The sequence below is a fragment of the Nicotiana tabacum genome, chromosome 10, assembly GCF_000715075.1.
Source record: "Nicotiana tabacum cultivar K326 chromosome 10, ASM71507v2, whole genome shotgun sequence".
In the NCBI taxonomy this organism is placed as follows: Eukaryota; Viridiplantae; Streptophyta; class Magnoliopsida; order Solanales; family Solanaceae; genus Nicotiana; species Nicotiana tabacum.
In genome coordinates this window covers 155748845-155773107 of record NC_134089.1, presented here as the reverse complement: position 1 = coordinate 155773107, position 24263 = coordinate 155748845, and the positions used below count along the sequence as shown (strand labels likewise).

General features: G+C 33.7%; 1 protein-coding gene across 1 annotated transcript; it reads left to right on the top strand.

The window, feature by feature from the left end:
- Positions 1-9131: 9131 nt before the first annotated feature.
- LOC107805340 (transcriptional regulator STERILE APETALA-like) lies at positions 9132-23178 on the top strand. Its single transcript, XM_016629372.2, has 3 exons — positions 9132-9702; positions 21151-21694; positions 22492-23178. Exons 1-3 carry the CDS (start codon positions 9484-9486, stop codon positions 23073-23075), a joined length of 1347 nt encoding a protein of 448 aa, XP_016484858.1. The 5' UTR covers positions 9132-9483; the 3' UTR covers positions 23076-23178.
- Positions 23179-24263: the final 1085 nt, after the last annotated feature.

Genomic DNA, 24263 nt, shown 5'->3' with positions numbered 1-24263 from the left:
AAACAAAAGATAATAAAAATTCTCATAGGGAATCAAGAATATAGACACCCCTAATATCTTTACGAATAGAGTAATTTATGGAAACTATGCATTTGCTCATTTCTTCTGTATAATTCAGACCATGCCAAAAGAAAGAAGGGATGGCCTTAACATACCTGTTCCTTGAATTATTTGCACGAAATGAAGCTTCTGCTTCTTTAAATCTTATGAACGAAATTTGTTGCCTTGGATTCTTTGACACTTGAACGAAATTACTTGTTTCTGCCTCAATGTCTTTGGTTTTAAACCAAAGACAAATTGTTGTTTTGAATATTTTACAAGGGAGTGACACCAAGTCTCATGGATTAATGACAGAAAAGGGGCCAACGTTCTGTTGCAAGCCTTTAAAATGAAATGAATTGGAGTTGTAAATTCAGAAAGCAACGCTAATCTTGCTATTGTTTGTATTTGTAATGGAAGTGAGAAAGGGGACTTTGTTTGAAATTCAGAAAGCAAGGTTCTTTTATTAAGACTTTAAATGCAAAGTCTTCAAAACGAAATGAATTGAAAAGACTTGGATATCCAAAGTCTTGAAAAGAAGGAAAGGAATTTGTATCCATTTGACACCTAATCAAGGAATGACTCTTAGTCATTTCTTGATAATGTGGCTAGTTGCCACGTGGGGTGGGGGTGGGATATTTACTTTTTATCCATTTATTAGGTAATTAGGTAATGTCTCGTTACCCGGTAATTAATTATTTATCCGCATAATTAAAAAAATATCTCAAATTACTTAAAAATACTACTTATTTTTAATATTTATACATTATACTACTGTGGTCATATGGTACCTTGCATGGTACGAGTTCATAATTATCGGGTATTATCGCTTGATCCATATTTTATCCTAAATTGGCCAATTTCAATGAAACTCATTATTTTTAATTCGTGTACCCTTTATCCTTCATGACACTTACTTATCGCTTATTATAAATAGTGTAAATACGTTAACCTCAAGATAATCTCATCCATGAGTCTACGTCGATCAACTGAAGACGAAACTTCTAACGTTCGAAAACGCGAGATGTAACACCTAGTAAGTGTCAAGTCGACCTCTCGTCACTACTTCTTCATGGTTAGACTGTATACTTACTGGGTATATATTTTTTATGTACTCATACTACGCTTTTGTACTTAATTGTACAAGTTCTAAGGCAGGTGCATCTAGTTACCCGTCCGGTGTGCGTAGTTTATCCCTACTTCGAGACTCCACGGTGATCTGCCTTCCGAGCCGATCTGCAGCAGCTGGAGTCTTCCTTATATTTTACTTTTCTGTTTATTTGCTCTCATACAGTAGGCTAGCAGTATTCTTTTGTACATATTCTACTAGATTGCCCACACATTTGTAACACCAGGTCTTGGCACACTCACTAGTAGACTTATGATTTTGGGTCGCTTACATGATTCTGATTAGTACTTATTGCTTCTGTTTATTTATGTTTCACTTGCAAATTTCTAAATCTTTTAACAAACAAGGAAAATGTTACTACTTAATGATTTATTTAAACGAGAAATCACTAGTTGATCGGTGTTGGCTTGCCTATTAATGGTGTTGGGTATCATCACGACCTATAATGGAAATTGGGTCGTGACCTATGAACTCGAATATTAAAGCTTAAGAGAATATAAGAGAGAAAGATGTAGTGTATTGCTTGATTATGAGTCAATATGTCTGTCCCCTTACAAGATGATTGGGGCCTTTTTATATAGTAGAGGAATCCTATATATTGTATAATTCTAATTACGAAAGTAAATCCCGTGATAGGTTAAATAACCGGTCCTGACTTGATATGTGATGAAATCTCCGCCACGATCCTTACCCGATCACGGATATCTCGGCTTTTTGTAATTCGACTTGGCAGGCTTCTTTCGATCTTGCTCGATTTCTTTCTTACTTCGGTCTCGACCACAGATGGTCTCGATCTTGATCGGCCATTGATCTACAAGCTTACCAACCCATATCCGTACCATGACCCGATATAATCGAGGCCGAGCCTAGATCTTCCACCCCGGTTTCGGTAAATCATACAAAAATAGAAAACCCAATTTTGACCGTATACAGATAGTCTCCTCATTTTTTTGGAACGTAATGACAAGAAATGAATTGAGTCTGAGTTCCTTCGCTTGTTCTTCTCAAAGCACCAAATATTCCAATCTCTATTCTTCCTTGTTCACAAGAACAAAATGGCCAAAACATCTAAAACCATTCCGCAAAAGGAAACTGCCAAGGTCGGGCAAAGAAGGCTACCGAGCATGCCAAGTGTCAGTCTCGGAGGGAGACCTTTGAAAAAATCCATGCTTGGGGCTTTGATCTTTTGACTAATATCGATGGAACCCGAATGACCATTTGAACTAGAGTTTGAGTAGCTCTTAGGATTAACCGTCGAGTGAGTATTTGCTCGAACTCGAAGTAAAGTTAACCCTTAGGCTTTATAGATAGTCCCCGAGTGAGAGTTTGCTCAAACTCGGGTTAAGATAGCCTTTGGGCTTTTATGATCGAGTGAGGAATTACTCGAACTCGAAGTGAAGTTAGCCCTTAGGCTTCATAGTCGAGTGAGTATTTGCCCGAACTCGAAGCAAAGTTAGCCCTTAGGCTTTATAGATAGTCCCCGAGTGAGAGTTTGCTCGAACTCCGGTTAAGATAGCCCTTGGGCTTTTATGATCGAGTAAGGACTTGCTCGAACTCGAAGTGAAGTTAGACCTTAGGCTTTATAGTCGAGTGAGGATTTTCTCGAACTCGAAGTAAAGTTAGCCCTTAGGCTTTATAGATAATCCCCAAGTGAGAGTTTGCTCGAAGTCGGGTTAAGATAGCCCTTGGGCTTTTACGATCAAGTGAGGACTTACTCGAACTCGAAGTGAGTTAGCCCTTAGGCTTTATAGTCGAGTGAGGATTTGCAGGAACCCGAAGTAAAGTTAGACCTTAGGCTTTATAAATAGTCCCCGAGTGAGAGTTTGCTCAAACTAGGGTTAACATAGCCCTTGGGCTTTTATGATCGAGTGAGGACTTTCTCGAACTCAAAGTGAAGTAAGACCTTAGGCTTTATAGTTGAGTGAGGATTTGATCGAACTCGAATTAAAGTTAGCCCTTAGGTTTTATAGATAGTCCCCGAGTGAGAGTTTGCTCGAACTCGGGTTAAGATAGCGCTTGGGCTTTTATGATATAGTGAGGACTTGCTCGAACTCGAAGTAAAGTTAGCCTTAGACTTTATAGTCGAGTAAGGATTTGCTCAAACTTGAAGTAAAGTTAGCCTTTAGGCTTTATAGATAGTTCCCGAGTGAGAGTTTGCTCGAACTCAAGTTAAGATAGCCCTTGGGCTTTTATGATCGAGTAAGGACTTGCTCGAACTCAAAGTGAAGTTAGACCTTAGGCTTTATAGTCGAGCGAGGATTTACTCGAACTCGAAGCAAAGTTATCCCTTAGGTTTTATAGATAGTACCCGAGTGAAAGTTTGCTCGAACTATGGTTAAGATAGCCCTTGGGCTTTTATGATAGAGCGAGGACTTGCTCGAACTCAAAGTAGAAGTAGCCCTTAAGCCTTTGTATTTGTTACGGATTTCAGATGTCTCAGATCCGTGTTAATTTGGACGTAGCCTCTTTAGTTCGGAACTTGCCCTTTGGGTTTATTTTCCGGTTCACCTCGAGCTTGCCCGAAGTGTCAGTCCCCAAGTGGGGTGACCGTGGCCTGTAAAATCGAGGGTCGCCTTTAAAGTCTTATGGTCTTGAAATTTTAGTAGCTCGATTTCATTTGTTTTTTGGACAGTAGTTCTCAAGCATGGGGTTTGTTGTTCGAACTTCCGTCATGATTGGCACTTAAGCTTGTTTACAGTACAGATCAAGAGTATGAAGTAGGAAATTTTTCTAAAGGCATGAGATATCGGCAAGGAAAAATACTCCTCTTAGTAGATGATTATACATGCTTGAATGTTTGATGTTAGGGCTCGAGTAACCTATATGGGCACAGTTCATTTGACTGTTTGACCCTTACAATATTTTCCTATAGAGATCCCGCTGTCATGAAGTAATTTCCTTGCAACAAAGTAGTCATTCGAGGGTAATGCCCCCAGTACTCGAGGCTTATTGTAGGAAATCTCGGATACTGTTGAACTGCTCTAAGTTAGCACGGACAATGGTTGCCTCATTAAAATCCTCGCTAGAAAATCCTATTTGGGACAAAAACCGGTCTAAGGGAAAAAGAGTACAATGCGTGCTTTAAGATCCAAAGCTTCGTGCTGATCCTTGTCAATAGCTTGCAAGTGTTAGTCGAAAAAATAGAAATAATTGGAATGGGGTCATACCTTCATTCGGATTTTGGATATTTAACGTGATCTTCCTCAGCATTAAGCCCTCGTGAATTTTGACCTCGATCATTTCACCTCTCATTTCGTGCGAAGCTTCGCCCAGACTCGCTGTCTCTACGATCTCTGTTGTACGGTTGATATCGATCTCTATTCGACCTTGTCTCTCAATCGATGTCCTTTTGATCCTATCCATGGGCCTACTAGGATAAATGACCTCGAATGAGTCCCCAGTTGATCATCCTCGACCCTGATCTTTGACTGATATCGATTATGTAAGTCGACTCAAGTGACAACCGGGTACTCGATCAAACTTTGCTTCAACTGCTGTGAAGCTATGGAACTCTGAGTGTTGAGATCTTGAGTGAAAGCTTGAACAACCCAATCATCAGTGATCGGAGGCAAATCCATTCTCTCCGCTTAGAACCGAGATACGAATTCCTTGAGCATCTCGTTATCTTTCTGCCTTACCTTGAAAAGGTCCGACTTCCTCGTAGCAACTTTAATGGCTTCGGCGTGTGCCTTTACAAAAGAATCTGCAAGCATAGCAAACGAATCAATAGAATTGGGAGGTAAGTTATGATACCATATTAAGGCACCCTTCGATAGAGTCTTCCCGGACTTCTTCAGCAGTACATATTCAATTTCGTCATCTTCCAAGTCATTTTCTTTGATGCCCGTACGTATATGAGGTGACGTGTTCATTCGGATCTGTCATCCCACTATACTTGGGAATATCGGGCATACAGAATTTCTTGGGGATTGGCTTCGGATCCGCACTAGGGGGAAGGGTCTTTGCACGAACTTTTTAGAATCTAGTCCTTCCAATATCGGTGGTACCCCCGAAATTTGATCAACTCGGGAGTTATATGCTTCTACCGTTTTGTCATTTTCCTCAATTTTCTTCTCCCCCGATACGATCCGTTTTGTGAGTTCTTCAAGCATCTTCATAATGGAAGGGCAGACCCCGATTCGTTATCATTTGGCCTCTCCGGAACTAGTTCGGCTCTATGAACAACTTCTAGTGAGGGTTCGGGCTTGATCCTGCTTGGTGCTCGATTCTGATTTTGGAGTTGTGCTATTGCAGCTTGTTGAGTCTGCAACATTTCGAATATCATTCGAAGGCTAATCTCGCCTTCTTCACCGCTCTGTTCGTTCTGATCGGCTTTTCGAGCATCTCTGTGGATGCTATTTTCAGGACCGACACCCAAATTCCCATTAATGGCAATATGAGAGCTGATGTCGATTGGGTCCACGGCCAGAACTCCATCGGGGTTGACTAGGGGTACTCCATTTCCTGGGGCGGCTATGTTTTTGTTCTCTCCATGAAGACCAAGGCCATTTTGTGTGTGGGGGTGCTACTTGGGAGTTTTACATGTTGGTTCTAGAATCAAAGACACTTAAAAGAACAAGCGTAAAATAGTATGTGTGACGAAAATTGTACCAGGCAATCACTATTATCGTTAACCCCACGGTGGACGCCAAACTGTTTACCCTTAAAATCGGATAACAACTAAACTTATAAGTGATTTTAAAGACATGTGATTTCACTTGGCACAAATTGATGAATGTAAGAATTAATAATAGAAATTAACAGTAAAATAAAGCAAACTGATATGATGAACAACTGTGGCCCTCAAGCTAAATCACCTTCGAATCAACTGAATATGCTATTGAAAAAGTATGAACTCGAATAGTAAAGCTTGAGAGAATATAAGAGAGAAAGATATAGTATATTTGCTTGATTATCAGTCAATGTGTCTGTTCCCTTACAAGATGATTGAGACCTTTTTTATATAGTAGAAGAATCCTATTTATGGTATAATTCTAATTACGGAAGTAAATCCCATGATGAGCTAAATAATCGGTCCTGACTTGATATGTGCCGAGATCTCATCCACGATCCTTGCCCGATCATGGATATCTCGGCTTTCTGTTATTCGACCTGGCAGGCTTCCTTCAATCTCGCTCGATTTCTTTCTTACTTCGGTCTCGACCACGGCTGGTCTCGATCTTGATCAGCCATTGATCCACGAGCTTACCAACCCATATTCGTACCATGACCCGATATAACCGAGGCCGAGCCTAGATCTTCCACCTTGATTTCGGTCAGTCATACAAAAGTAGGCAAACCCGATTTTGACTGTATACACGAAGCATAAATTTATGAATAAAAATCACTAAAATTGCATTAAATAATAAATATGAACCCATAACTTTAAAAATATAATAGGTTCAATACCAATTTTTTTAAAGGTTAAACTCATAAAATTTAAATTTTGGATCCGCCTCTGCTTATGCACTGGACTGCACCAAGTGGTAGCTCAAGATTATTTAATGCCATATAGAAAAATCAACAATACATGCCCTTAACTAATGGGGAACTTTAACACAGAAAACATCAAAAGAATACTTCTAAAATCTAACTTACAAATGGCATTGGACTTTGCCCATTGAATTAAAGAGATGCTACTTATTGCTTAAAATTAGGATCAGAGTTGGGAAAGAATTGCTTTTCATCTTTTTCCCCGTCAGATATTTTCAGTAGCCGAATAATTGGAACGATGGATGCACTTCTATTTTATTTTGTATGATAATGATATAATTGAGGTTAAAGAAAGAAGTAAAAATTTATATAGTCGATCTCAATTTCTTTGGGATTTAGACTTAATTATGATTATTATTATTATTGGTGATAAAGATTGACTTCTTCAATTCGGCAACTTCTGGAACTTGGGCGTATATTATATTTTTCCTATAAATGGGGATTTCGCCCCCAACAAATTTCTCAAATTTCACTGTGAGGTATTTAAGCAGGGGCAGAACTACTCTTATGGATTAAAACTCCCTGTTGAAAAATTACATTATTCTGTAAATAGTTATATATATATATATATATATATATCGAATTTCCTTGACATAGAGTACTAGTGGCAGGCTTTTTTTACAATTGGGCGGTCAAAGAATTAGGGTGGGTCTAGTATGTGGCGGGTAAAGATCAATTCGGATCGGGGTGTCACGTGTTCTAATGATATGTTGCTAGCACATTTAAAAAAGGATCACAGAAAATTCTGTTGGTCGCGGGGTAATTTTAGACTAAAAGATAATGTTATATGTAAATTTGGACCAAAAGGTGGACGGAGAGTAAAATTAAATCATTTACCAGCCCTTCTTCGTTATTTTTTTTAATATTTTGACAACCTTGAATGAAAAATCTGGCTTCCACATTGCATACAAGCACAAAATCATATTTCTTTTATGTGTCTAATTTATCTATGTGTAAACTACCATCTTTCTATTAATAGAAAAAGTTACTTACATACTTATTGAAGTAGAAAGGGAGCATGCTTCACATTAATCATTTGTTTAATTGGAGGTGTAAGGGGACTCCTTTTACTTGTACACCGTTAGTAAAGCAATAAAATCCAGGAAAAAGAGATTGAAAGGAAAAGAAAATGGATTTTTTCCATTAGTACACAAGGACATATAGTAATTGTAAAAAAAAATAATTGTCCTATTTCCAATTTCAAACATGTCAAAGTACAATACTCAAAAAGAGCAATAAAAGAAAGTACAAAATCTTTCCTTTTATTTCTTATTCCCATTGGTAAGGTCCATAAGGAGGGGCGGATGCAACATAGAACTATCGAATTCAACTGAACACAATATTTTCAACGCGAAATATAAATTTATGTGTAAAAAATTACTAAAATTATAATAAATAATAAATATGAATCCATAATTTTAAATGTTGAATCCATAGAACTAAAATCCTAGATTCGCCCACAAGAACACTTTTTTCATAAATTTCTTTATTCAATCACGTAGAAATTTGAGTTAAAGCAAAATAAAGGAGTTCTATTTCTTGAGGGGAAAGAAACATGTAGGGGAACCATAGAGCAACAACAAAGTTATGCTTATAGGTGAGGGGTTCGCATCGTAGAGTCAACCATTAATATTTGTACAATAGCATAGGCAGGAATTCTTTTAAGGGCGGCGTTTAAACTTTAAACAAGTCAATAACCTTTTTTTCCGATGAATGGTGTACTAATTTTTTAAAAATCAAACTACTCAATGTTTAGCTAAAAAATTAAAGAAAAAAAATAGAATTATAATTTATAAATCAAAATTAAAATAACAAAAAGACAACATTAGAAATTTTACTACTAAAAGTAACATAAAACCAACAGAAAGAGAGAGCAGAGAGCATTTGTAGTTTGTAGATAGCTTTTGTTGAAGAAATTTTTGTAGAGCTTTAAATTATAAAATTTATTTAAGAAATAGCTTTTAGTTTAAAAAAATTACTTTTAAGATTAGTTGGTTATTTTTGCATAAATTTTAAATTCTAACAATTATTTATTAGGAAATTTTTTAAATTGAAAAAGAAACAAATAAGCCACACATTGTTGTCTCCGTTTAATTTGGGCAAACAAAATGGGTAGAACTTTGAACCCGTGAATAACTCATCACTTGCCTAGCTTGAACCGCTAGACTGCCGCACACAATTGTATTATGGGTTCAAAATATAATATATAACCATATAAAATAGTATTAGTATTTAACTTATACACGCATTATAATTTTTTGGCGAAGGGTGTGCTGCACTTGATCACCCTTGGCTAAGGTGGCTACGCTACTGTATTTGTATTAGTATAGACTATTTACATTATACTACTTAAATTAGTATTTTTCTTTTTAAAATACGTGAATACACGATGCTACGTGCACCACAATGCCATTTAAAGAGCAGGTCGACGTGTCAAGAACACCTGAAAAGGATTATGGAGAATGGAACAGACCAGCAGTCTCTTCTCATGTTGTTGTTCCATTTTTGAAACCTCTGCATGGTCCGGACCATGTTCTCCGCCGCCTTTACCAGCGATTAGAAATATTTCAATAGACCTCCCAATTTTCATTTATTTTACGCATTTTTGATATTTAAAATGCAGGACTAATAACACCTCTATATCTCTTATCCCACTTTCTCTCTCTATATATTCTGATTACATATAATTAGAAGGATCTTTCCCAACAGTCATCACTTGCCTTTTTGGCTAACACTACTTACATATATAGCCAAATTCCGAACAGTCTCTAACTTATTTGTAACTGAGGTGTAGTTACTATTGCTGTTGTATTAGCTCATATATGTCGTCTTCAGAAGAAGTAGGCGGAGGAGGAGATGACGATAATGGAGGTGGAGGCGGTACTGGTGGTGGACCGTCTTCATCGCGGAGGCGTAGAGGTGGGGGAAATGGTGTTTGGCCGGAGCCATTTTTGGAGGCTTTGGCTTCACAAATAGCCATTGATGCTTCTCGTTCTATTGGTCGCCTTGCTGCTGCTCAAGCACTCTCCAGTCTTTTTCAGGTATGCACCCTTTTGAGGCGAATTCATGGTTTAAATTTTATGAGTTCAGTCTTTGAAATTTTTAGCATTGAGCTTATTATATTTTTAAAGCTATGAATTCAAATTTAGTATTTGTTACAGTTTTAGTAGATTTTATACATATATTTATGTTCTGTATCGAAAGTTATGAGTTTAGTTGAACTCGTCACGTATATGCTACATATGCCCCTGACCCTCTTCGTCTTCCTATAGTACCACAGAAATAGTATGATATGTTATCGTTTACTTATAACATGATATTTTTGAGCCGATGGTATATCGAAAATAATTTTTCTATCCCATACATAGTAGGAATAAGGTTTGCGTACATCCCACCCTCCCTAAACCTCACCTGTAAGATGATACTGGGTATGTTGTTCAGGGATGTGGATTAAATTATGAGATACGTGAACTCATGATTTTTTTTTTACGAAATTAAATATTTTATGTATATATATTTTAAAATTGGTATAACTCCAAAAAATTGAATGGTATGCTTGGTTGAAGGTTGAGTTATTAGCAAAAAGAATAGTGACCAATTTTCACTTAATACATTTTTTTCTTTTTTTTTAAGTAGTGTACTCATTGACTAAAAATACTAAATCCGCCTATACTGTTATTTGTTTGTTATAACATGACAACTACCTATAGTTATTTTGAGGAAATGATCATCCCTTATAACAATTTAAACCTAATAATGTAAAATTCTCTTCTTCTTCTTTTTTGGGAATGTGAATGAACCTACATAAATATGGTAAATTAGTCAGGCGTAATCATCTTTCCATAAACAGAAAATATTAGAGATAATCATTATGCTAAGAGGTTGTAAGGATAGTTTGGTCAAATCAAACCCATGAAGTTGGAAGTAACTACAAATATAGTGACAAAATGCAGATTTCGCATTGAATTTTTTTCTGAAAACGTAGAAAAAAATGTTGAAAGTACTATTAACTGGTTACTACCATTAAGATGACGAAATTGGGCAGAAAAAAGAGTCTTTTGAGGAAGGTTGTACTTGTATATCAGACTAATATTAGGCCAACAAATAAAAGTGATTTTATTTTCTATTTTTCCCTTTTTTGGGGCCTTTAATTTCCAACTTGATCTATTTTTCTTCTTCTTCTTCTTCTTCTTCTTCTCATGCTTATTGATGGAAATATGCAGTAGAACATCTTTATTTAAGAATTGTCCATTCTTGGGCAGTCCTTTTCTAACATATATTGAAGCCAAAAAAGTTCTTTTGGTTTGTTGAAAACCTTTCCTTTTCTTTGCATCATCCATTTTAAGCTTTAGAATTCCCCAACCTTTGGACTCTCCTTTCTTGTATAGCTATCATTCTCTCACTTCATTAAGTGCGGGTTTTCTCCTTTTTGCACCTGTAATATAATACTTCCTGGGAAAAAAAAATGACACTCCATAGCTGCTTTAAAAATAATAGAAAAAAGTGTATAATATATATATATACACACACACACATTCGTTTATTATATACAAAAATCATACAAATTTTATACACTTTTTCAACTACTAGATATAAATAGTTTCTGACGCGAGTTAAAAATGATAATACCGCATACTTCTTCTGGTCCACTTTAAGTGATTTTTTAGTTTTTTTTTTACACATATTAAGTAGGCGTTTGGACATGAATTCCATTTTTTTTAATTTTGGAATTTCACTAAAATTTGAATTGAAGATGAAGTTGTGTTTTGTTATAATTTGTAACATATTTGGATGTCTTTTTTTCAAAATCATAAAATATGATTTATACCCCACAACTTGTAAAAAATATCAAAACCACCCCAATTTAATTATCCTACTTGAAATAAACAACCCCTTGTAGCAAATTCCCATTTTCGGTTCACTTCAAATTTGAAAATGCATTTTCAAGTGATATTGAAAAAATTGGTAAGATTTTGATAACCAAACATTGTTTTCAATTTTTTTTTTTTTTGAAAAACAAGAAAAATTTTGTATGTCCAAACGGGTTCTAAGGAATTCATGTTTTAGCATTAATTAATAATAAAAATGGCCATATTAATTTTAATTTTCTCATTGAAAATATAACAAATTATTCCTAGGCTCTTTACTTCAAAGGCAATTTTGGAAAGAAAAAATTAAGTTCTTTTTTATATCTGAAAAAATCAAATAGTGTGGATTACAAAAAAGGTTAAAAAAATCACTTAAAATGAAGCGGAGGGAGTACTAGTGACAAGTACTTCCGTCGATTCAAAACTAAGTTTAACTCGTCACTGAATTTAAGAATATTTTTCTTTAGAATTTTATGGACATGTTAGAATATTTTTATAGAGGTAAAAGTTTCTCATAAGGATAAATAAGCAAATTTAAAGTCACTTTTTTAAATATAAAAGTATTGTATCATTGCTTAGAATGTATTTAACAAATATCCAAAGGAACTTTCTTTTATACTAAGGTAGCTTGTTTCCTCATTTATCCTTTGGGTAATCATAGTATGTTTTCTGGGCATTACTCTCCCTTTGGTAGGTGGGAAATTACGATAGTTAAGAAATACTACAGTAAATATAACTCACTTTTTCTGAATTTTGCAGTCTAAAAATGTAAGCTTATATGCTCCCGATTCTTTTTGTACTAATGAATTGGGAGTATTTTGTTAAATCTGAACTATTTTGCAAATCTAGTAAGGTGAAGTTTGATTTTAAAATGAACAACTTGTTGTTGCAGATTCTTTATTTGTATTGTACGTACAACTAAACTGCATATATAGCTAGCTCCTTTCTTAAAGAGTGCATTATGCATAGCTACCACCAAAGGACCCTAGTGAGGTGGATGGAACTGCTTTTCTTTTAACCAGAGGTCCGTGTTCGAGCCATGAATATAAAAAATATTTGGTAGGGAGCGCTTCGAAATAATTTTATTTTTCTTTTTAAAACTTTTAGAGTTATAAAATATTTTTTTTTGAGTTAGGGAACGCTTCCCCCTAAATAAGGACCTATGCGACGCGAATCTGATTATAGTCGTGTATCAATGCATGTACCAGACATCAAATGAGAAACCAAAAAAAAGTACATTCCTATTCTATGCTGCCAACCTAAGCCTTTTTGGTGGGTGGGTGAGTGGGTGGGGGTTGGGGAGAGGGGGAGTGTTGTAACTATTTATTCCGAATTTAGTGGTCTGATGACTAATATAAATTTTCTTTAAGTCAGGTCATTAACAGGTGAAAAGTGCTTTCACCAAGAAATTTTCTATTAGCTCACCAAGAAAAGTGCTTTCAATTTAGGTGACACACTTTCCTTATTAGTCCATTCCAAAAAGGATGATATATTTCTATATTTAGAAATAATTTAACTTTACACTTTTTATTCTATCTACTTTATTTTTAAGGAGAAATTTTTATAATTACACAAATAGTATGGTCCATTAAACTTTTGTCCCTTAAGCTTTTAATACTATATATTTTAAAAGTATTCTTTTTTTTAAAATTTTATGTAGAGTCAAACGAAATATCTTAATTGAAACGGATGGAGTATATGATACCTGTGAAGAATATGTCTACTGAAAGTTTGGCCAAAACCAAGTATGTCTAAGAAGTAAGATTGCCCATTCCCCCTTTATTACACTAGTTCATGAACCCAAAATTTCCCCTCTTTCTCCAACCTTATCCATGCAAACAAATAATTATTTGTTATATTATCCTTTTATATTTAATTCCTGTCATCTTCTTTCTTTAACAAGGTACATCTTATTTCACTTAAAATTAAAGAAGTCTGTAAAGGTGCGTAAATAATTAAAGCATGGGCATTTTGTTTGTTTAACCATTTGATAATATATTGTCTCGAAAATTTTCAATTCCTGACCAATAGGTTTATTAAAAGAGGATCAAACAAACAGCAAGTTGTATAGTGTTAAGGATTTTTTTTTTTTTTAATAAAGTGTTAAAGATTCGCTGCTCTTAACGAGACAGGTGCTTAGTAAGCCTTTTCTTGGGAATGAAAGATAGAAAAAGAGAAGTAGATGTGTCTATTTCATAAATTTTATCTGTATCAAATATTTATACTAATTTAATAAATATAATATGACGCATGACGTCACAAATATTATTATTATTAAATGATAGTTACGTAATATATATTTTTACTTTAATTATAAATAATATTTAATTAAAAATTAATATAAAAATTCGCTGTAAATTAATTTTTATCGTATCTATTCTGCATCCAAAAAGCAATACTAATATCCATGTTTATATTGTAAGAAGCTTTTCGTGGAGTTGGATATACTTGCGGTCAGGGGCGGAGCCACAAGGTTCAGTCCTGAGTTCGGCTAAACCAATAGTTTTTACTCAAATAATATATTTGTATTAAGAAATTTAATAAATATATATAAATATTTGACTGTGAATCAAAATATTATTATATATAAGTTAGTTCCTCCTATGCTTTCGGCTTCTACTATCTGTATTTATCACTTGGTGTGTGTTTTGGGAGTGGGGACCACAGAAAAGAAAAAGTTATCTGCTTTTAATCTCTTTGAAGTTAATCTCTGACTCTGTTCTTTCTGTCAGTTTGACCCCTTATTTCCTTTCCTTGTATCTAATATTATACAGCTAAATTCCAAGAATATACTTGAAATAAATTAAAATTTTCTTAAAAAGTTTTTGGGTTGGGAAGTAACGCCTTTCCATGTTTAAAAAGGAAAGTAAGTTCGTTGTTTTATTAGTTAGAAAAGATATCCTTTTTCAACTTGCAAAAGATGAGGATTAGGCTTCTCTCCATTTCTCATTCTCTCAACCAGTAACTAGTAATCATACCCGTTCGATGCGCGGTTGATATTAAAAAATATGAATTAATTTAAATTCTGACCGTGGTTATTTGAACATATTAGATTGTATTGTTTTATAAATTTTAATTATCATTTGATTTGTCAATACAATATACCAAATAATAAAATTTCTATTAAATTAAATGTACTTATATACAACAACATACCTAGTATTATCCCACACCATAGGTTCTGGGGAGGATAGTGTGTACGCAGACCTTACCCATTATATTAACCAATATTTAGTATTATTATATTCTTAATAGAAATTTTTATTAGCAGATTACGTTGTTTAATATTTTTATCTACTACTATCTTTTTGTAATATAATAGAAGATATATATTTTATTACTCTAAACATATTTTTTATTTAAAATTTTGTTCTGTTGTTCTCAGCAATATTATTTAAATTTTAATGAATAAAATCTCTATTAAATTAAAGGGACTTATATTGACACTTTTTTGTTCTATATTTTTCTTTATTATATATCCAATATTTAGTATTATTATATTATTAATAGAAATTTTTATTAGCATATAACTTTGTTTAATATTTTTGTCTGCTACTTTCTTTTTGTAATATAATAAAAGATATATATTTTATTACTTTTAAAATATTTTTTTGTTTTAAATTTTATTCTATTATTTTCAACAATATTATCTGAATTTTAATGAATAAAATCTTTATTAAATTAAAAGGACTTATATAGATATCGAATAACTTTTTTGTTATGTATTTTTCATTATTATATTATCCAATATTTAGTATTATTATATTGTTAATAGAAATTTTTATTAGCATATTAGTTCGTTTAGTATTTTTGTCTGCTACTTTCTTTTTGTAATATAATAAAAGATATATATTTTATTACTCTTAAAATATTTTTTTTATTTTTAATTTTATTCTATTGTTCTCAATAATATTATATGAATTTTAATGAATAAATAAATTTTTTATTTTAAAAAAGAAAAACGAAAATATTTTTTAAAAAAAACAAAGAAATTAACTAAGCTAAACTAACCCTCACCCACGTTTGAGTGTTAATTTTAGGTAGTTAACTTCTTTCTGATTTTTTTTAATTTTTTTATTTTTTTTTTTAAATATTTTTTGAATATTCAAATTTGTTGGAGGTTTGTCCTAAAATTTGACACTTGTTAAATATTTGTTGTTACACTTAACATCATCACATTAATTTGCTTCTCTTATTCTATATAGATTTCCCAAAGTTCCTATTTAGATTTGTGACACTTGTCCTATTTACTTATTAATGGTCTTAACCATGACTAATACACCTTATTTTAGGAGAATTTACTCTCTAATTACAGTACGAAATCTTCATCTCCAAAAATATTAGTAATACTAAAGAATTTGCATAAAATGGAGAAACACAGAATTTGGCTTTTAATAAATTTATACACTTAATCTTTATGTTAATATATGGTGAGGACTTCCATTCAGTTTCTGCTTGTTCACAAAATTACCTACTTTTATATTTTTTATGCAATGATATACAACCGGTGAGAATGTAAACAGCAAAAACAAGAACAAATTAGAGATGATAATGTCAAATTTCTTATAAATGTATCGCAGCAATTTATTCAACCTTTTTCTTTTGTGGCTAAAACCCCCGCCCATGAAAAAAAGAAGCTATATATGATTATCTTCATCTAGGATTTATATTTTTTTAAATATTATTTTTGGAGATGGCGATTTCATCCTTAAGTTAGAGAGTATTTTCCCCCCCTAAAATAAAGGTATATTAACTATGATTAAGGCTATGAGCTAGTTAAATAAATTTGGACCATTAATATGTAAAGAGGACAACTGTCACAAATTTAAACAGAGACTTGGGAAAATGGAGAGATAGAGAAATGGAGAGGAGTCAAATCCAAAAGATAATGATATCTCAAAATGCATGCGACAAGATTTCTAAGATTAATTAAATACTTCATATTAGGGTTTCACCCTTGCATCAAACTTGAGCCTATTTGGTCAATTTTTTGTTTGGGTCAAAAATATTTTTCTAATGTTAAGGTGTTTGATTAGAAGAAAAAAAATATTTTTGAGTAGAAGTAGAATCACTTTAAAAAGGGAAAAAGTAACTTCTTCCAAAAAATACATTTAAGAAAAATATACTTAAAAGTATTTTTTAGAAGTTTGATAAAACATTAATTATTATTCAAAAGTAATTTTTAAATTAATTAATCAAATATAAACTGATTTGACATCAAATACGTAATATAATATCAAAGTCATATGAGTGTCATAACATATTTAAGATTACATGTTTTGAAGCAATTTTTTTGATATATTACATAATATTCAACTTATTTGTTAAAAGTCCTTTCTATTTCAAAATTCGTGTATTCTCAAACATGTCATATAAAATAAGATAAAAGGGAGGAATATATTCTCTTAATCTAACAAAATCAGAATATAAAGTATTTAATTATATTTACTGTGCAATGCAGACCAATTTTCCTAAAAACAAATATTTACCACGTAGAAAAAAAAAATTTAAATTGACAGATAGATATTAATTAATTATGTCTGACTGTTTTGCTGTTAGACAGATTTGTGACAGAAAAAGAAGGGAAATGACAGTGTTTCTTGTTGAGTCCCCTCCCCTGATAGTAGGATCATATTATGTACCAAATACAGTACTACTATACTCTATGTTTAGACCCCAGCTAGCTACTTGCACTATTTTTCAACCTTTTGTAGGCCTCCTGATTCTTTTTTCTGACAACTACCTGCATACCGTCCTCTACTTCCTCTTATTTCATGCATGCTTTATAGGTTAAATACATAACGAGTATATCCAATATTTAATTGGGATAAAATTACAGAATACTAACTAATTTGGAAATTAATTATCATGAGATTGTACTATTATTTTTATCTCTATAAAAGAGTGTGATACCAATCTCAAAATAATTAAATATAGAATAACTTATTTTCTAACCAAACAATCGCTAAAAGATGCCCTTCACCAGTTAGAATGTAAAAATAGCACGGTATAACTAGTTTTCGGACCGATCATTCAAAAATAGCCAGTGTTTACCAAGTCAATAAAAAATAGTCACTATTTTGCTGCAACAGAGATCGGTCCAGCATAATATATTATGTTGGACCAGTATACTTTGCTGGCTCCAGTATAATATACTGGAGACTGGAGCACCGGTGCTCCAAACTCCAGTATATTATGCTGGACCGATATACTTGCTGGAACTCCAGTATATTATGCTGGAGTTCTAGTGTACTTATGCTGGAACTCCATCATATTATGCTGGAGTTCCAGCATACTTATGCTGGAACTCCAGCATAATATGATGGAGTTCCAGCATAAGTACACTAGAACTCAAGCATAATATACTGGAGTTCCAGCAAGTATAATTGTGCAGTATAATATACTGGAGTTTATACACAAGTGCTCGAATCTCCAGCATATTATGCTGGAACTTTCCGTGTGTTGGAATTCCAGCATAATATGCTGGAAGTTCATATACAGGTGCACCGAACTCCAGTATATTATGCTGGAACGGTCTCTATTGCAGTAAAATAGTGACTATTTTTGAATAATTAGACAGTGCTATTTTTACCGAATGCCTTTTGGTAAAAGGGATAAGGATAATAACCCTATGATAGAATTTGGGACATATTTATCATAAGTTTGACTATATGTATATATTAGCTAATTTCAAAATAAAGTTTACCATAAAATGATAGAATTAGCTAACCTATATAGAAGGGATAGTTAATCCACAGCGTCTCCTTCCCAATAAAATATCCTGATTTATCCCATCATTGTACGAGACAACCCTTATACCTAGTAATATTTGGTTATTAAAATATTAACTTAAGCATCTTCCATTTTCTGCACATATGTCTTATTTTTCTTTCTTTCTTTCAAAAATCTGACTAACTTAGTTTTCTGTTTATTTTGTTTTTCTATTTAATTAATATAAAAGCAAACGAGAATAAAACAAAATTGTGGATGTTCTGGTTTTGTTTACAATATGTACGAGGATTTTCTCTCTTCTTTCTTTTTTCCTAACTTTTAATTTATATATATTATCAGCATAAAAAAAATATTATTAAATATTTTTAATTATAATAGAAAGTAACCTGCTTTTATTTTCAAAAGAAAATTTTCCGAAGACTAAGAGCTCGTTTAGACCTAGAATTTTTTTATTTTTTCCTAAATTAGTATTTGGCCATAAAATTTTAAATTTTCACTTGAAGATGAATTTTGAAATTTTTCGAGCATTTAAAAAACTTTAAAAAGCTGTTTTTTTTTAAATTTTTACTCAGATTACTTACAAAAGTTCAAAAACAACTCAAAATTATATTTATGTCCAAACATAATTCTAATATTTAATTATCATTTTCATTTAATTTTGTTTTGAAATTTTATAATTATTATGTCAAAACGCCCACTAAAAGTGCTCTAGGAACTATGCTAGATAGTTTATTCATGCCACAACTCTCAAACCAACCTGTGGCGGATATCGAGAAATGCCTTGTATACATCCTCGGAATGGTTAGATAGTATGAAGATTTGTATATAATATATAGGAGTTTGCGGCCACACACATGGCTATTACATGCGAAAAGGCTCTTTTCCATGTTTCTCCAAATGGCCGTCACGTGAAGCAGGGGCGGACACATATGGGTGGAAGTAGCCTTATCTTGCCGGAAAAATATATTAAATATTTGTACTAATATTTTATAAAAATGAAGCAAAATATAATAGTGATATTCTTTCTTGATAAAGAGTACTTTTTGGTCCACTGGTCAAGTCCGTATTTGAGCTTATAAAGGTAGAAGAAAAATAAAAAAATAACTAGATTTACAATTGATAATTAAAAAATAATCATAGTTTCAAAAGTTATCAAAATTTAATCACTTTTTCATGTAAAGTTAAAATCTAAACAAAAATATTCTTAATAATCTGGAAATATTCTAAGATAATATGCTGGAGTTCAATATTTTTACGCATGAGATTCTAGCATAATTTGTTGGAGTTCCAACATAATATGTTGAAAGTTTAAAAATAAGAGCTCCATAATCCAATATAATATTGGAACTTTTCGTGAGGTGGAGTTCAATATAATATGATGGATGTTTATCTGTAGGAGTTCCATATTCCCGCATATTATGTTACAACTTTTCATATTTCAGCAAAATAGTGGCTATTTTTAATAACTTTACAAATGCGAATTATTCTTTTGAGTATCATCCCGAAAAACACTCATGTGAGGCTAAGGAGAATCAAACTTATATTTCCCTTGGCAATAATATTCAACTAATCCATTGAATCAAGGCTTTCAGCTTGTGGGAAAATAATATTTATTTATTTATTCTATTTATGAACGACACCACTCACAAAAAGTTCTGTATGTTGGGGCACCTAAACTTGCACCTATTTATCATCCATATTTATTAATATGAAATGATTGAGTAAATGTATTAATATGAAAAGTAATATGTTTATATAGTAGGATAATGCCCGCGGTGCAAGTTTAGGTGGCTGTTACGCCATTTCACTGTCAATTTATGTGAATATACTAATTGAGTTTGTAATTTGTTATACATTATATAGTTATGAAATTGATGATTTTAAATATATTGTAGTAATATTTGCATGATTATAAAAGTTTTTCATTAAGAACAAAATTGATTAAATTATTTTAAATTTATTTTTAAGCCAGATTAAAAAAAATAAGTTTGCATAAATTAAAACTAAGAAATAGAGTTAAAAGCACCCAAAACGCCGTTCCATTATTCTCCTTTTTTTAACTTCTCCAGATTGCCATTTTGGATGTCTTTTCCATCTGTCTTAGCCTCCAGCATGCCTCGACTTGAGAACTCTTGGATTTTGGAAACCAAACAACATTTTGGTCAAACTCTTTAATAATTTGAGATGGACTTGGCATTAGCTTCACTCATTACAGTTCTCAGTGTGTTGGTGCTTGTGCTCTCATTTTTGCCTTACCTATTTCTATAGGTTTGTTATCGATGGCAAATGGCTACTACTACCACTACTATGAATCTGTCCGTATTTGGCAAACCACAACTTTGGGATACTTATTTCTTATACGGTGTATTCGTTGTTTGTCTGGAGGAAATAATTTTCCTATCTTCATAAAGTAAAAATAAGGCGTGCTTAAATACTTTTCTCCTCATATCTCACTTGTTAAATTATATTGAACTTGTTGTTATTGTGGTATTGTTATTTTCTTCTTGTTACTTTTGTGCTTATGCTTCGCTGAGTCGAGGGTAAAAATAACCTCACTATCTCTACAAAGTAGGGATAATGTTATCGCACGCACTACCTTCCTCCTACCTCATATGTGAGATTACACTAGATTTGTTGTTATTGTTATTGTGTTGTTTAATTCGTTGTTTCATCATTTGTTATTTTTCATCCCAAAAAGTTCGAGTAACTTTATTTATCAAAACATAGAATACTTTTTACTTTGACAAATTTGTGTTAGTGATGTAAACAATACAGAGATAATAAAGGAAAAATTATTTTGACAAAAGAATATGATATCATATGAAAGATGTGCATAATTTCTAGAAGTCTAAATTGCTGAGCTTTGCATTTTCTTAAAATTATTTTCAGGTGTGTTCAACATGGAGAGCAGTGTCACGTTCCGATCTTCTCTGGCAAAATTTAACCCTCCAAATATGGAACCGCCGCCACCTTCTCCGCCAAACATGGCACGACGAATACATATACTGGCACCAAACTTGCAACAATTTCCGCCAACGTACGTACATGTATCACACTCTCCATTTTGTACCTGCAAACAACGACAACAACAACAACGATGGTCTTTCTTGCCGTCGTCTTGCGTTGGCCGATCACCATTTAGCCGCTGGGTTCTCCGACGGGTCGGTTCAGTTGTTTCATCTACAGACTAGGGTTCATTTATCGACGTTTCATCCCCAACTCCGCGACCGGCTTGGCCGGTACTCTAGAGCTGTTTCCGGGATTATTTTGTTCGATGAGAGCGTTGTTTTTGCCTCTCTAGATGGTGATATACATGTGGCGGTCATCGGCGGAGCCACCCCGCCCCGCCGTGCACACTTAGGCGACGTGGTGAATGACGGCGCTTTAGTGGACTTCACCGGCTGTGATCAGTGGTGGGTTGGCCTCTATGCAGGTGAATTCATAACTTTGTCTATTGTTCTCTTTTCTGGTCACGTAAGCAATTTGTGTTTGTATGTGCTTTCTTTTTACCGTACGTAGTGTACTGCTAAAAGTTGATTTTTGTGGGTATTAGGATTAATTTATCGATTAATTTATCCCAAAAAACTAAAACGTAGAGAAAAACAGATTAAAATTCCTGTCCAACTAAATTGTACAATCATGACTAATTATGAAGCAATGTGATGGAGAATATAGGATATTATAGTGTTAAATTTTACTATAATAAGCTGTTCTGTCGAACACTATTTGCTTTTCAAATTCGGAATGTAATATTTCAAAAGGAAGCTTGATTAACTTTTCCTTGAGCAATGTTTTTCTTTTCCTTAGGACTGTTAAGGAAAAAACAAAAGAAAAAGTATCTTCCTATTTAGCTTGCTGTCCCAAAAAATTAAAAAATTAAACCATATTTGTTAAAGTTGGAGCGACAAAAGGATGAAAGCAGATTAACCATGATAATGCCTTGATTTACATTATCACGCGTTGAACCAAGTAGTGATTCTAATAAAAATGGACAAGGAGAATGTCAAAAAGTAGAGTAGAATTGTTCCATTTCTCCATATGCAAGAAGGAAAATGGTATTTAGAGTAAAAAATTAATTAATTGCACCTATATTAATTTCTTATCATTAGTCTACCATTGTGATAAATGCTAAAATCAATAAGTACTTTCGATTTGATTGTTCCTACCGTGATCCAAGTTTTTCAATATATATATGTAAAAGTGTCTCCTTTGTTTTGGACATTATTTCAGGTGTTCCGGGTCGTGCATTTCACATATGGAATAGTGAAACGGAGGAGCTAATCTTCGTCGGCGGTGACTTAACCGATCCAGAAGCAGTAATGGGTTGGCACCTCCTCACCGAGTTAACCGAGTTCGTGGGCCGTATCAGGATCACGACTCAAGACATGGCCGTGTCATGCACTGGCCTACGCCTTGTTGTAATCAACTTACGAAACCAAGGCCTGATAATCCAAGAACGATCCTTCCAACAAGTGCTCATCGTAGGATCTTTCGATGCCACGAACAAGTTGCTCGTGACAGTGGACAGCCAGGGCGTTGCCACTGTCCGTCGAGTAGAGGATTTAGAGGAGGTATGCAGGTTTAACGTGAGGGGAGCGTCTCAACGCGGAGTTGTTGGATGCATGAATAGTAGTGGGTACGCAGTAATGTATGTGGGAGGAGTTATTAGGGTTTGGGCGGTACAAAATGGGGTGTATCTTTATAGTTTAAGGGAGAGAATAGGGGAAGGAAATGCTATACTTGCAAATGAAAGGCATATAGTAGCTTGTTCTAGTGATGGTACTATTCATTTGTGGGACTTTGGGGCTCAATAGCAGTTGAGGGGGTTATTTGGATTTTGCATTTTCCTAATTGGTATAGTAGAAAACAATTAAACTGGACATGATTAATTGTTCTTGTTATATATTTTATGAGGAACGACGTCTTTTTTTTTTTTTGGGGGGGGGGGCGGGGGGGCGGGGGGCGCTGGGAAGTGGTTAGAGGGAGGGAAAGGTTTTAAACATTTAGGGTTACGAGGACTTCTCTTTTTATGTAGAAGTGAAACAATTTGAAGCTCAAACGTGATTCTTCTATTTGTTTGGCAACTTATGTTAGTATTACAAAAATGGAAAAGGGCCAAATATACCCATGAATTATTAGAAAAGGTTTAAATATATTTTTCATTATACTTTCGGTTCAAATATATCCCTCGTTATACTATTAGTTCAAATATATTTATTTTCCTTTAAGTTTATCTAAAGTGGACATCCAATCCAGGGGTATAACGAATCCAGGGCCCCTGGATTGGATATAACATTCAAATATATCCCTCAGCGCCCCTAACTCATTTTACCCCTCTCTTTTATATTTTTTCCACCACTAAAATTTTCTTTCCCTCCACCACTATTGCCACCATTATTGCTATCATGAAAAATATTATATTTTAAATTTTAATCTTTTATATAAAGATTAGGGGCGCTGAGGTGACATGTCATGTGGCATCCACCTCATCAAATATCAGTGTCACATAGAATTGGATGTCCACCTTGGACAAACTTAACATAAGAGGGGTATATTTGAACCAATAGTATTTCACGGCAGGTGGTGTCTCTTCTCCTGTAGACATGGTAGCCTAGGGCTGTATTTTGTCCCGGGCCCGGGCCTTAGTGGGCCTAACGGGCCGGGCCTCGCGGTCCCGGGCTTCGTGGTCCCGGGCTCTGGCGGTCCCGGGCCTGGCGGTCCCGGTCTTCGTGGGCCTAATGGGTGGAACCGGCCCGTGACGGGCCTAAGCCCACATGGTCCTGTGCTTAACGGGCCGGGCTCGTGGGCTTCGCGGGCCTAGCGGGTTTTTTTTTTTTTTTTAAAGACAATTTCTTGTAGTATCATGGCTATATTAATATGTAGTATATATGTATATCTAATTATTAAAGTGCTTGACGAAAAAGAAAATAACAAAACAATAGTAAAACACTAAATTGTCATGCATAAATATCACTTCTTGATATTATATTGTATCTTATGTA